General features: G+C 31.4%; 1 protein-coding gene across 7 annotated transcripts in view; it reads right to left on the bottom strand.

Annotated features, from left to right (window-relative positions):
- LOC134715947 (exocyst complex component 4-like) overlaps nucleotides 1-15,260 on the bottom strand; it is a 45,757-nt gene that overhangs the window by 12,912 nt on the left and 17,585 nt on the right. For 4 of the 7 annotated variants that reach the window (XM_063578518.1, XM_063578524.1, XM_063578523.1 and 1 more), the window contains 7 exons: nucleotides 10,160-10,223; nucleotides 9,256-9,356; nucleotides 6,610-6,630; nucleotides 4,923-4,996; nucleotides 4,404-4,542; nucleotides 3,544-3,625; nucleotides 1,794-2,001 (listed from right to left, as the gene is read on the bottom strand). In XM_063578518.1, coding sequence (XP_063434588.1) covers nucleotides 1,794-2,001; nucleotides 3,544-3,625; nucleotides 4,404-4,542; nucleotides 4,923-4,996; nucleotides 6,610-6,630; nucleotides 9,256-9,356; nucleotides 10,160-10,223 — 689 coding nt within the window. Of the gene's footprint in view, nucleotides 1-1,793; nucleotides 2,002-3,543; nucleotides 3,626-4,403; nucleotides 4,543-4,922; nucleotides 4,997-6,609; nucleotides 6,631-7,800; nucleotides 7,819-9,255; nucleotides 9,357-10,159; nucleotides 10,224-15,260 lie in introns of all 7 variants that reach the window. The other 3 variants (XM_063578519.1, XM_063578525.1, XM_063578522.1) reach the window with 2 other exon arrangements.

Consider the following 15,260-nt stretch of genomic DNA (forward strand, 5'->3'; position numbering starts at 1 on the left):
TGGACTTCACCTATATATAATAAGATTTGCTTACATTCATGTAATAGCCAGTCAAGGTCGTTAAAAAACTTCCATTTGTTGTATTCATGAATCATATATATATTTGCACTATTTGTGCCTGTTCCAAGTCAGGAGCCTGCAATTCAGTGGTTGTAGTTTGTTTATGTGTTACATATTTGTTTTTAGTTATTTTTTTTAAATAGATAAGGCTATTAGTTTTCTCGTTTGAATTGTTCCACATTGTCTTATCAGGGCCTTTTATAGCTGACTATGTGGTAATGGTATGGGCTTTGCTCATTGTTGAAGACCGATAGTTATTAATGTCTGTGTAATTTTGGTCTCTTGTGGACAGTTGTCTCATTGGCAATCGTACCACATCTTTTTTTATGTATAAGAAACTTCCAGCTATTTTAACTGACCCATCAAAATTGAGAAGAAAAAAATACCCCTTGAAATTGCAGTAATATGTTTAACTTTAAAAGCATCTAACATGCATTACCAACATTTATCACTGAAAAGAAAATTTATACTGTTTAATACCAGGAACATATATATTGTTAGATAAACTGTTCCCAGCTGTCATTAAAATTTGTGTACAAAATATTTTTCTGCTTTTTCTTTCTTTTACATATATATCTTTTGGTTTTCAATTCTAGTGTTCATATTTATTTGCCATGCATAGATGTATTTTGTCACCTGTCTGGATTTTTTTTAAATGATAGCCAAACCCGGGATTACCATTATCCGCTTCCGGAATCGGATCCAATATTGTACTTTTATCGCGGCAGCCATTTTATTTTCAATGTTGTTTCTGACAGATGGAGTGAGATACGATTTTACTCAGATTTACACATTAGTTTGTCGGCGATTTTCTGTATAAATCTAGCGGTTGAACAAATTAAACATCACTGTCATGGATAGTAATGATGAAAATAAGTTGAGATCGTTTATTAGAAAACTTTGGTAAAAATGTTTGGAAAGTTATTTTTTTTTTTTCATTCAAGGTCCGTCGGGCATGTCGGGCGTAGCTAGTAACCAAGTAGAAAGTCCGACTGCTAAAGTGGAAGGTTGCAGACCTCGGACCACCGCTAATTTGAACCCCTGGGGAAATTAAAGATACGAAAACTTCATCTTCTTATTCAAAATTGCTGCCAACAGGTCGAACTTATTTTAGTAGACTACTGACGTATTTGACTACGTATTGATAACAAACAATATTCCTACGACTTTTGCAATTTGGGAAATCTAAACTACTTGTCTTTAGAGATTTTCGGCGATTAAATATTTCATATATTTGTTCTTTAACATCTTAGCCAAAAGCTCAGGGGATAATAAAATACATAAGGATTCCTAATGTGCTCTACTTCCTATGTGCAACTTCAAAACTTTTGGGAAAATCAACGATCTTTTAAGGTTTTTCTGATCATATTTTTTGTAATCCAGAATGAAAAGTATGAAAAAAGTGTCCAAAAAGTTATAAATAACATAGTTTACAGCTAAATAATAACAATGGCACGTATTTCAGCATTTCTTGGGTAGAACACAAATCCAGGGTGCTCGCATAAGGCAGTTTAACTGCATAAAAATCAGCAAACAATAGCACTATTATTTTTTTCAGTTTTCTTTCTTTTTGTTTAACAAATTTTTTATTGCAACTAAAATTGGTAAGCAATGTCTCTAAGCACTACAAGAAGATGATATCGTTCCTTTGTTGTTTTTGTCTTTTCATTTTTTAACTTTCAGATGAGAATTTAAGATGTACTTTTCATAACCTTTGTAATACAAATACATACCAGACTTTCATGAACATTAGCTATGGTCCTCATCTGTGTAACATCAGTAATAATTTCTTGCTGTGGTATAATGGCCTCTGATGACAGATTACTGATCAATATCAAGGCTTCTTTAGAGTTCAGGGTCCTGATTTCCTCCTCGGAACAAAGTTTTTTACTCAAGTCCTGTCTCTCTGACATCTGTAAACTTCTCCAACTGGGTAAAGATCTGGAATTCAAATCCAAGTTAAGAATCAAAAACAATAATTATGTGGAAAATACTGCAATGTGAAGGCACACTATAGAAATGAAATAGATGAAAGAGGATCTCCCTGGGGCACAGTGGTAAGAAAAGCAAACATCAGATAGGGGTGGCGGAAACTTGCCCTTACCCTTTGTGCCATCAGGTAAAGCAAGGAGTAAGTAAGTAAGTAAGTCATACTTCTTGGCAAGCTTTCATTTTACATAATTCCAGTCATAATCTCAATATAAATTTATTGAAGAAAAAATATTTTTCAAGAGGTTAATTGTGCAAGACCTATACCTATCAATTAGTTCATATAAACTTTGACTGCTGTTTCCTTAACTTAGATTTCAACTTAATTAAAGAATAAATGTTGATGAGCACTGGATTAAACAGGCATCACAAGGTATAACATGCTTGCATGAACTCTTGATTTGAACATGTAGTACCTAGGAAAATTTTGATAAAAATTTCAGACATGGTTATTACAAATCCACGACAAATCGCCCCACACCTTATCGCCCCACTTTCTTAAAAATCGCCCCAATCTTGTTTATCAATTCGTCCAACTTATTGCAAATAGGTTGGACAACATGCCCAACTTATGAAAAGGGTTAAAATTTTGCTGAAATAAGGTCTGCCAACTCACCTCACTTATGAAAAAAGATGCAATCCTATTGAATCCCGTACAAAATACTGGCTTCATAAATTTCGTTTTTTTTTTAATTCTGTGTAGATTAGTTTTCATTTAAGTAGGGCTAGTTGGTAGAACTGAAAATTATATATTGAAGTAGATTACAAATAAGTTGAGCATTTGACAGGGAAAAAATTAACAGGATTTAACCCTTTTCACAAGTGAGGTGATTTTTTAAAAAGTGGGGCAATTGGTAAACCAGATTGGATGATTTTTTTAAAAGTGGGTCAAGTTGGTGAAAAAGTGGGGTGATTTGGTGTAGGGCATTGCCAGTGGGGGGATTTGTCCTGCTTCCACCATTACAAGTAAGATAATACACAGTTAACAGGAAGTTTGTTTCTGTAGCATAAGTTTCTTTTCGTGGCTGAGTAGCTAGCCCAGCGCACAACCCCCTTACAAAGAGGGCCAGGGATTTATTCATCAAGGATTCCTTCCTTTAGATGAGTAGCTAGCCAAAGCTTATGACTCCCATCTTGCCATTGGTTTTGTATCGAGTTTTCCTTCTCTTAGATGAATTGCTGTAACAGAGCTATGATCTTCATCTGACCAAGTTGATGCCTTATGTGTTCAAGAACATGAAGTGGATTAAAGAAAAAAAAACAGGAAGTTTATGAGTAAGCAAATGTGAAAATGCAACGTATTGTGTAATATGTTCATATGAAGTTTGATACCTCAGGAAATTCTTATGTGTAGCACTGGGAAAATGTTGACAGATATTCATGAGAGAAACAGACAGACAAGACAATACAAACAGATGTTAAACAGAATACAAGCTTTGAATTTGGGATAATATAATGTTCAATCAAATATCTGACTTAACAGAATACACATACCTTAGAAATCTACTGATATCTTCATCTTTGGCCCATGTAGCACTGATCACTCTCTTTTCATCAGATTCTATTTGTACTATCCCTATGGAGAAAAATAATAACTTACATTAATGCGACACTAATAGTCATAATTTTGTAGCAATTTATTTTTTTCATTTTTTCATATCAGAGAAGATCAAAGTCTTAAACTTCCAAGAAAATATCAGATTTTTTAGTAGTTTCAACATTGTTTTTTAAGTGGTGATGGCAAAATCAAAAGGGATCTTCCTCTTGTTATATGTGACCATATATAAAGTAAGGTTTTAATTCCATATATACCATAGAATTTAATTTTGAATTTTTAAGTAACTAGCAATTTTAATGCATAAATTTCTGTAAAAACAACTTTAGACTCTTAGTCAACCTCAAATTCCTTAGGGTTCTTCCTCTCTTTATGTGTGTTATATCAAAGTAAGGTTGCAACCCTGTATGACATATTTAATTAAGCATCCAGAAATTACAATTTTGCAAAACCTTCAGTCTATTTGAACTAGCTATGACCTTGATCTTTGATACAAGATCTCAAAACTAAAGGGATCTGACTCATCTTTTTATATGACCAAACATCCATGTTAGGTTGCTATCCAAAATAAAGTGGTATAGTTAGCATCCAGACACCATAATCACTAACAGACCAATGTGTAAAATACTTTATACCCCTGCTAATCTATAGTAAGGAGTATAATTAAATTAAAGCATATTGGCTTATACACAGTCAGCCTGGATCTGACAACACACTGAAGCTACACTTGTACAACATTATCTCATATTACTCCAGCAGTAATATGACAAATTAGAATTAAATAAAATAAAGCATTTACCCCTATATGCCGAGTTACAGGTATCTCTATATTCCTTCAGTATATTACATATCATGTTAAGAAACTGGTCCCCATATGTTGGTAAACTCTGCATCAGCTCCTGCAGTTTCCTGATGTTTCTGTCTACAGTAACAGTACTCTGAAATCAACATAACACATGATTTTAAACAACTTTTCATACAACTTTCACTATTTTGATGTACCGGTACATTTATAAATATAATCTTTACTTTTAAAAAAAAGTGCACACACTGAAATGAATTTTCTACATCACTAGTTAGACTAGTAAACAATGTAAGAGCAGAAAAAAAAATTATAAAACATCTGAAACGATTTCTGTAATAATTTTTTGAGGGTAGGCTACTAGGTGGGTTGGAAGTCAACACATTACAATTTAAATGTTATTCTTGGTCTCAGTGTATATTATGCAATTACCAGTACAAAATGTAGTAATCTTGAACAATATTAACAATATTAAAATACTAATACTTTGAATGTTTCAAAAGTCAAAATACTTACAGTTAAAAGTGGTCTTGTCACTCCTAAATCTTTCTGAGTTTTGTGATCAACGACATGTCTCAATGCATCAAAACCTGAGGAAAGTAGATAAATGAAATTAGCCTTCTCCTCCTTTAGCAGTCACATACTTACACACAAAAACACTTAATTTTATATCCTGAAAAATCTAATATCATACATATATATATCTTAATTTATTTTTTTTACAAATAAGGTAGATGGTCCAAGTACACAGTTATTGTTCTTTGATTTTCATTGTCCACAAATATCGTTCCTAGTGTGGACAGTAATGCTAATCTCTGAATACAAAGCCTATATATAATTTGAATTTTGTTGAACATTTGAATTCATGGTTCACACATGTTCCCATGAAAACCACGGAAATGGAACGTGAAATTGAGGTAAAAACTCTTATTTGGCATTTAAATTAGAAAGATCATACCATAGGGAACATGTGTACTAAGTTTTAAGTTGATTGGAATTCAACTTCATCAAAAACCATAAATGAGGCATAAAAAATATAAACAGAAAACAAGGTAGAGTTTGCCCTTTAATTGCTGTGCAAATATTTTTTCTTTCTTGGCTCTATCCAAAATATGTTTAAGATGCCAATATTGTTTGACCTTCTTCTGTTTTTATAATAAAAACATTTTGTTTTTTCAAAAAAACCTACACATCAACAAACAGAACATAAACCATATGTCAACAGTTCATGCAAACAATAAAAATAAATGATAACCACAGGGCCTGATGAGCTACAAGGGTAAAATTAATAGGTCAATAAAACGTAAATTCTACCCAGAATTGTCTTCTATTTGTTTGAGGCTACTTAATTTCCCATTCCCTTAACTTACATCAAGTTATTTAATTGTAGGTTACTTATTTTGTGATGAGATCTGAACTAGGACATAACATCCATTTAAAGGAATTGAAACATACACTGAGTGGAAATGTTTTAAAGGACTAAAATTTCTGTCTCCCCATCCTCTCTAGAACTTACTCAAGAGAGGGAAATTCCCAACAAATACTGTGGATTCATTTATTTTCGTGGGTACCAATTTTCGTGGATTGCGGAAAACTTGCATGTTCGTGGATATTTAAATTCGTTGTTTGAGAAAAGTTTGCATACATTCCTATTTAAATTTTGTATTTCTTTGAACATTTGAATTCGTGGTTCCTCTGTTCCCACGAAATCAACGAAAATTGGTATCCAACGAATATTAATGAATCCACAGTACATTCTAGGACTAAAAAGGTATTGTTATGGCAAGTAAGAATATATATGTAAATATATGGTTAATTCTAAAATTGCTAAACTATTTTAACTATTTATGAGACTTTTAACAATTCATGAGGGGGTTTGGCATGGGGCCCACTGCCTTAATGGTCCAAATATGATACAATGAAACATTTATGAAATTGATAGAAAAGGGCATGCCCCTTAGGGACTAGAAAATTGTATCACAGCAATTAAGTCTTTGTCAAAGCAGAACATAGAGGCTAAAGTGAGCCACTTTGTGTAGTACTTGCTTCTTTAATTCCCAAGATGCATCATTACACAAAGTCAAAGTCAAAATTAGTATCGATCTGGATTGGGATGCCAAACTAACAAGAGTCAACAAATGTATGATGCAACAACATAAGAAACATATACATGCAAATTTGTTAAACATGAACCTATATCTACCAGAGATAATGATCTGAAGGCCTAGGGAATAAAGTTTGCATTTGACATTTCGTGATTTGTTTTTTGTTTCATGATATTTTTAAACGATGTAGAGTATTTAAATATTTAGTTGAAGTTTTGTGGTGACATAAAATAAAGATAATATGTTTCACATATTTTTCTTTGAAAGGAAAACAATTTTCTATTTCAAGTTGAAAGGTGAACTATTTTAAGTTGAAAGGTGAAAATAAATTTCAATTTATAATGTGAAAGCCCTTGAAGATTTGGGGAAAACAAACAGAAATTAAGAAAGGGGATGAAACATTGGTACATTGGTACAAGAGTAAATATTTTTTTTTAAATGAATGCCTTTTTATGTTTCACCAAGAAAATGGTGAAAGCTCAATAAAGGACAGCTATGATGGTTACGGTCATTTCATAATATAGTTTTTTAAGTGCTATCTGTCATTTCATGAAAAAGTAAACATATACATATACTCAAATGATTAGGGGAAAAATATGATTTTATGTTAGATGTGGGCATGAATAAATGGATTTTTGGGGAACCTTTTCTAGTGTTTAAATTTTTGCAGTTATAATGTTTATTATATCAGTAAAAGTTGTATTTTCTTTCTGAAAAAAAAAAAAAACAGTTCAACTAGCTACTGTAAAGATAAAACATCTGCAGTGATTTGGTAGATACAAATTCAAACTGTCAAGCAGCTTTGAACAAAAATCTGAAGTGCATAAGAAAAAAACAAAAGACACATTTAAATAAACTGTGGCGACAAGGATTCTTCCTTCCACCTAGTTGGGACAAACAAATATACATGCACATTTAATGCATTTAGTAATGTCATGTCATATCATCAAAAATTTTCATAAAACAGCTGATGCATAAAAAATATACAACAAGATTCTTCGTTCTCAAACTGTATAGAATTAGGCAATAATGTTAAATAATACATTATTAAGAAAGAGGCAAGATATCTTGCACATTAAAACAAATTAGAAGGGGAGATTACAAGAAAGCATCACAATATCAAAACAACAAAGTCACATGACAACAATACTACAACATGTGACCTGACTTACTTCCATCTTCTTCATCAACTATCAACAAAGTTCAAGGATATTAAGAGTAAGTCATGTGACAACAATACTACAACAAAGTCACATGACAACAATACTACAACATGTGACCTGACTTACTTCCATCTTCTTCATCAACTATCAACAAAGTTCAAGGATATTAAACATTGTATTATTAATCCTTGTTAAAGTGAGTTACAGTGAAATTCCTGTAGTTTTTCAAATCTTAGTAGAAAATTTAAATTTCAATACATTTTTTAATAATACACTAAAAAAATGAAATTTTCATTTTCAAATAAAAATATAATACCATTTTGCTCCCTTTTAACCATGGTGAGTATTAATTTTTCATTTGTAAACTTGACAGTTAAAGTCATATGAAACGAGTGAGTGGTGAAAAATAATGTTTATCTAATTATTGAAACAATGCATGTATATATCATAAACTTAGTCCTCTGTGCACGATTTTATCATTTTTTACACAAATATATGGTATAATCGTCAATTTTTTTTCTCTCTGTCTGTTATGATTTATCAAATATGGCTGCTCATTAAATGCCGTGTTTTAAAGTCGAAGTTTACCAATTGTCACCTTATAGTAAATAAATAACAAAAAACATGGGTATTGAGCACGTGTTTAACATGTACAATCAGATAATTGTTTATTTTTAATGACAGATTCATGCGTATTACGATCACCGGATCTTTACGAGGAGGGTTACGCTCAGGTCACTATGCATATGGAAAATATTTTGATGAATTGCTTCCTGGAAGCAAGCAATTAAAAATAAGTAATCTTAATCTAAATGTGGACAAATTAAAGAAGTTTCATCAGAAAAAAGTATATGTACATAAGTTGTAGAATGAAAAGTATCCATTTAGTTATAAAAAACATATGCATCATTTTTTTTTATTTGAGGTTTCTTATGACTTTAAGAGGAAACATGCAGTCTACAGTTCTAATCAGGTTATTTTGCAAAAAAATGATTTAATTGTCCATTTAAGGCACTCTTTCTTTGTTTCTATATTTTCACAATACAACACATAGGCAAACCAACTGTTTAATGATGATATATAACCTTAACCAATGTGTGGTGATGGGAAACAAAGACAAGGAACACAGAAGCTTTTCAATTATCACTTCACTGTATTTAGATCTTTGTTTGTTCATAATGCAAAATGTGGCAAGGTGGGTTCAAAATTGGCAGCAATGATATAGCTATTAATGAGAGCTGATAGCAGTCTCAAACGCCAACAAACAATCAATCTTAGACTTAGTGTAAACGCCAAATGAAAAATAATTTCATTTTGTTATGTAATTGACATATATGCTAAAACCCTTTAATTTCTGAGGACCTTTTCTATCAAAACAGGTAAAAGAACCTTCAAACTTAATTTGATTGTCAATGATTTGCAAAGAATGGATGAATGACCTTAGTTTGTAAGTGTCACCTTCAGACACAATTACCATTCTTATATCTATAATAGAAATCGGTATTATAGTCTGTTTATTGATGAATCAAGTCTGATATATGTAAGAAGTGCCAAGTACAACATAAATACAATGCCTTTTACCTTTAGTAGCAGCAGCTATGCTTGTGGACACTGTAGCATGAACTTGTCCAAGAAATATATTCTGTATAAACTCAGTTACAAACGACTGTAAACTTGATGTTCTATAAAATAAGAAAAAAATTAAAAAGTTGCACTGCATATTTTCAAAACAAAAAGTGGATGTCTAGCAGATCCAAAAAGGCATGTAGACTTTACAAGTTATCACTGTCAAGGTGCAGATAATTCTGTTTAGTAGTAAGAAATGTGTGACAAAAATATTAAGTTTATTAAACATAATGATACATAAGAATCTGCAAACAAGAAGAATGTGTCTTGTAAGGTAGTGTGGATACCTTACAACTCATTTCTGTCAATCTGCTTACATAATATAGTAATTTTTAGAAAAGTGTGACATAAAATTTTGTTGGTTGAACAGATGTTAAAAAGTTCAAAGTATTGGCAAACAAAATATTGGTGTGTCTGACAGAATCTTATTAAATAGCTAAGCCATGAGTACATGATAAGCCCATCGCTTTTTAAAGTTCCACAACTCCTCAATGTCATATACGAAAATTTAAAAAAAAAACTAGAGAGCAAATTACTCAAAGCACTTTTGAGTTATTGACTGCAGACTGGAAAATCTCCTGTGTTTTACGAATAATTTCCCACAAGTCAGGAAAAAATCTAAAAATTTTATTAAAGAAAGGAAGCTCACTTCAATAGATATAAACAATTCATTTAAGTTTCATGTAAATTGGTTTTAGTGTTTTTTTGTTATTGTCTGACATATTGACGATGAGCAGACAGATGGATATACGGACAACAATCTTGGTTTTAGACTGTTTGAATCCTTTGTTTTTATTTCATGTTCATATTGTACATCACATAACCAGCTACTCCTTATTGTTTCTCTAATCTAACTTACCCATCTTGACAAGCTACTGCATCTTCTACTTCTTTAATGAAGGCCTCTAATGGCATGAATATGGCTGTAAAAGAACAGTTAAAAAAATATTGAATCCTGGAATTTGAGTTTCTTGAAACAATCCATTATCAAGTCATTTGATCCTATACCAACTTCAAGCTGGGGAACATTATTATCTAAGTAATATTGAATAATTGATATTATTTTGGCCCTGGCTGATTTACTAACATCTTAAAAACAATATCAATTGGACTGACCTTTTCTCTTGTGTTACATACAGAGGGACAGGGATAACCCATAATGTCCTTTATAAATATACATGAGGTGCTAAAGGCATCATATAGTAATATTCTGAGAAAGCTTTATTAATTCATGATAAGAAATTTATGAGAGAAGCAGATACAAATGTGCACTAGAGTGTGCAGATATGAGAAATGTGTGTTAAAGTACTACTAGTGTACACATGATTGTTGGAAGACACCATGAAAATGATTTTGAAATTTTTTATACATCAGCTACATTTTTCATTTCCCATTGAACGTATTTAGGGATGTACAATGTATCTACTTATCATCAGACCAGACCAGGGATCAATATTGTCACTCAATAAAACTATGGCTCAATTATACCTAAAATATGAAATTCAAAACAGTCCTTAATAACCAAAGATTGATATTATATTTATTATACCTATAAATAATTATCTTTAAGTGTTAGTTTGATGATTTAAAACTATAGTTTAACTGCCAACAATCTATTAATATATCTATTGCTGATTTAAAATATTTTCTCACTAAATGTTGCCAAAAAAATCATCATAACACCGATTTCAGATCACATTTAAATCCCCAAGAATCATTAGAGGAAAACATGTAATTCAAAACTTTAAAGATGATTGTGATAAGTGTTAAAATATTTTTTAAATCTTTAGATAACCGACAATTAAATTTAACATTATTTCATGAAAATATCCTGTTACAGTGTATAAATCTAAAATTATAAATTATACTAAATTAGATGTGACTCTATCTCAAGTAATTTTTATTAAAAGTGAGCTTGTAACAGAAAATGGAGTTTCAAGCTGTGAAACAATATTACACAAATTTTCCTGGGATTTTTAAAATCATAACTTGCTCAGACAATTCAGTATGGTTATGCAACAATCGAACTAAAATCATAAAACATGTTTCAACATCAGGAAACATTCTTGAAGAGATTTTCACCATACCAGTGTGGTATATCGATGTAGTCATCACCAACACAGGTGATCTGCTGTTCTCAACGGAGGAAAATAACCTTAAAGTTGTACCCTTTGGAACAGAAACACCTATAGAAGCCCCAAATATAGGGGTACCTGTAGGAAGGATAGTGACCATTCATTTAAATGAAGAAAGGCATAAAATCATTCTAGGTGTTTGTATGAAAGAATATAATCAGCAAGGACAAATCGTTGTACTCGATGAAGAAGGGAATCATGAAAGAACATATCCATTTTTCACTGCTCCAAATAGTATTGCTTCTCATAACAATATTATTGCTATCGTAGACAGAGCAGATATTCAAACAAGAGACAGTAGTGGCAGAGTTTTCATCTTAGATCTTGACCAGGATAAAGTGACCAATGTTTATAAAGGTTATGCCGATTCTTTTATGAATGGAAGCCATCCATTTAAACCATATGATGTTGTTTACACAAAAAGGAACACATTCATAGTATCAGATACGTGTATAAACAATCCCATACTACATGTTTTAGACATTCAAGGCAATTATATAACATACTGTAATACAAAGAATGAACTAGGGATTTGTCTGCCACTGTCATTGGCTATTGATAAAGATGGCTTCTTGTTCATTGGATCACAAACATTTAAAGGCAGTTCTCATGCAAATCTCTATGTTGTGGAAATATATTAATCTTCGTTTTTGAAGTAATTGGTAGGGCAGATATATTTTTTAAATGATAACATCAAAAATTAAAAAAAATATATAACCAGATGCTCCGCAAGGCGCAGCTTTATACGACCGCAGAGGTTGAACCCTGAACGGTTGGGGAAAGTATGGACACAACATTCAAGCTGGATTCAGCTCTAAATTTGGATTGTGATTAAATAGTTGACACAGCATAGGTTTCTGACACAGAATGAATGTGGTCTAATGAAATTAGAAAAAAAAATTGCCTTTGAGCAATTCACTATGCTGTTGAATATTAATCCTCTAAAAAAAATGTTTGAAGAAATTTTCTTTTTATTTATGAAATCTGAAATGAGAAAAATTGACCCCCCCCCCACCACTAATTTTGTTTTCACATCCCCCTTTCCCTTATTCTAAAACTGATCTCAATTCAAATTTCTAAGGGAGTTTGCAACAATAACTGCTCATTTATATACATCATAAAATATTAAAATGTAAAAAAAGTGCTTGTTATCACTAAATGGTAAAGATTGTTTTAATTTATTAGTTGGTAGTAAAAGTGAAAATAAAATGTATATTGTATAAAACAATGATTTAAGTTGATTCAACTACTATTCTGGACAAAGAAGGATAACTAAAATTTTCAAAGAATATTGAAAATATCTTCCTATTGCACAAATATCTATTCTGGACAAAGAAAGATAACTCCAATTGAAAATATTGTGCAATTAGATATTTCTTGCTATTGCGCAATACTGTCAATTGAAGATTTCTTGCTATTGAACCATTTTGTGCAATTGAAAATGTCTTGCTATTGCACAATACTGTACAATTGAAAATTTCTTGCTATTGCACAATACTTAATATAATAATTTTGAATCCTGATTTGGACCAACTTGAAAACTGGGCCCATAATCAAAAACTAAGTACATGTTTAGATACAGCATACCAAAGAAGCCCAAGAATTCAATTTTTGTTTAAATCAAACTTAGTTTAATTTTGGACCCTTTGGACCTTAATGAAGACCAATTTGAAAACGGGACCAAATATTAAGAATCTACTAACACAGTTAGATTTGGCATATCAAAGAACCCCAATTATTCAATTTTTGATGAAATCAAACAAAGTTTAATTTTGGACCCCTATCTGGACCAACTTGAAAACTGGGCAAATAATCAAAAATCTAAGTACATTTTTAGATTCAGCATATCAAAGAACCCCAAGGATTCAATTTTTGTTAAAATCCAACTAAGTTTAATTTTGGACCCTTTGGACCTTAATGTAGACCAATTTGAAAACGGGACCAAAAATTAAGAATCTACATACACAGTTGGATTCGGCATATCAAAGAAACCCAATTATTCAATTTTTGATGAAATCAAACAAAGTTTAGTTTTGAACCCTTTGGGCCCCTTTTTCCCAAACTGTTGGGACCAAAACTCCCAAAATCAATCTTGACCTTCCTTTTATGGTCATAAACCTTGTATTTCAATTTCATTGATTTCTATTCACTTATACTTAAGTTATTGTGCAAAAACCAAGAATAATGCTTATTTGGGCCCTTTTTGACATTAATATAACTGCTCATTTAAATACATCATACAATATTAAAATGTAATAAAAAGAACTTGTTATCACTGAATGGTAAAGATTGTTTTAATTCATCAGTTGGTTCTAAAAATGATAATACATTGTATATTGCATAAAACAATGATTAAAGTTGATTCAACTACTTTTTTATACAAAGAAAGATAACTCCAATTGATTTCTACTTACTTAACCTAAAACCAAGAATATGCTTATTTAGGCCCTTTTTTAACCCCTAATTCGCAAACTGTTAGATCCAAAACTCCAAAAAATCAATCCCAACCTTCCTATTGTGGTCATAAACCTTGATTCAAAATTTCATAGATTTCTATTTACTTAAACTTAAGTTATTGTGCAAAAACCAAGAAAATGCTTATTTGGGCCCTTTTTGGCCCCTTATTCCTAAAATGTTGGGATAAAAACTTCCAAAATCAATCCCAACCTTCCTTTTGTGGTCATGAACCTTGTGTTAAAATTTCATAAATTTCTATTCACTTTTACTAAAGTTAGAGTGCGAAAACTAAAAGTATTCGGACGACGACGCAGACGACGCAGACGACGACGCCAACGTGATAGCAATATACGACGAAAAATTTAAATTTTTGCGGTCGTATAAAAATCTATACGTGTACATAATTTTAAAAGACACTTCCCTCATAGTTATCGATTAATAGACATTCACTTAATGTTTTAAATTCTGCAATGATTGAATTTTGTTTTGAGATGTTCCATTATCTCTAAGAAGTATACATTTGACTGTTGACACCTACAGACAGCTAGCCTAATCAAATTAATGTAATTAACAAGTCAGCTTCTAAAGTCTTATCCTAAACATAATTTCAAGAAAGGGCAGACATGTTTTTAAATAATTTAAATAAAAATAAAGTTTGTTTAACCAACATCAATCATATCATATAGTTCTATAAGGTCCCACTGACCAAAGGGGAGAACATATCATATGGTTCAAACCGTTCAGAGGGTGGAATATTCTGGTGGTAGGTCCTCAACCCAGTGGCCAAAGGGGAGAACAAATAAGAAGGTTCTAACCATTGAGTGGGGGAAATTTTCTGGCAGCAGGTCATTATCAGAAAATAGTTAAAATTTATTACACAGAGAATTACATTTCAGAAAATATTGGCTTCTGTTACATAGCCAGCAGTAGAATAAGTGGTATTTTTTACCTTGTATTATGTATATTATGTTTTGTATATTCCTATAAATGAATAAACTATATAAGCATTAAAACATACTAAGAGCTGTGTCACCAATGAATACACCGAAGTCCTTTGTTTCTCTATTAAGATCTAGAGTTATGACTGTTTTAGGCATATATATTATAAGTAAGGGAAGTAAGGGAAATATCTTTTCTCTGACTTCAATTACAAACCCTTAGTATATTTTATTTAAGTATCATAATTTTAAGACTTGACAAACACACAATTATACATTTTGCAAGGTGTATGTGTTCTAACAATTTTTTTTATATAAATAACCACAAAGTCAAACATTATTAACTGACTATTAATGTTGTTTACACTAGGTTAACACATGTCCAGTGATATTTAACTGTGATGTTGTTTAAACTGAGTTTACACAATTC

Source organism: Mytilus trossulus, chromosome 4 (assembly GCF_036588685.1).
Source record: "Mytilus trossulus isolate FHL-02 chromosome 4, PNRI_Mtr1.1.1.hap1, whole genome shotgun sequence".
Taxonomy (NCBI): Eukaryota; Metazoa; Mollusca; class Bivalvia; order Mytilida; family Mytilidae; genus Mytilus; species Mytilus trossulus.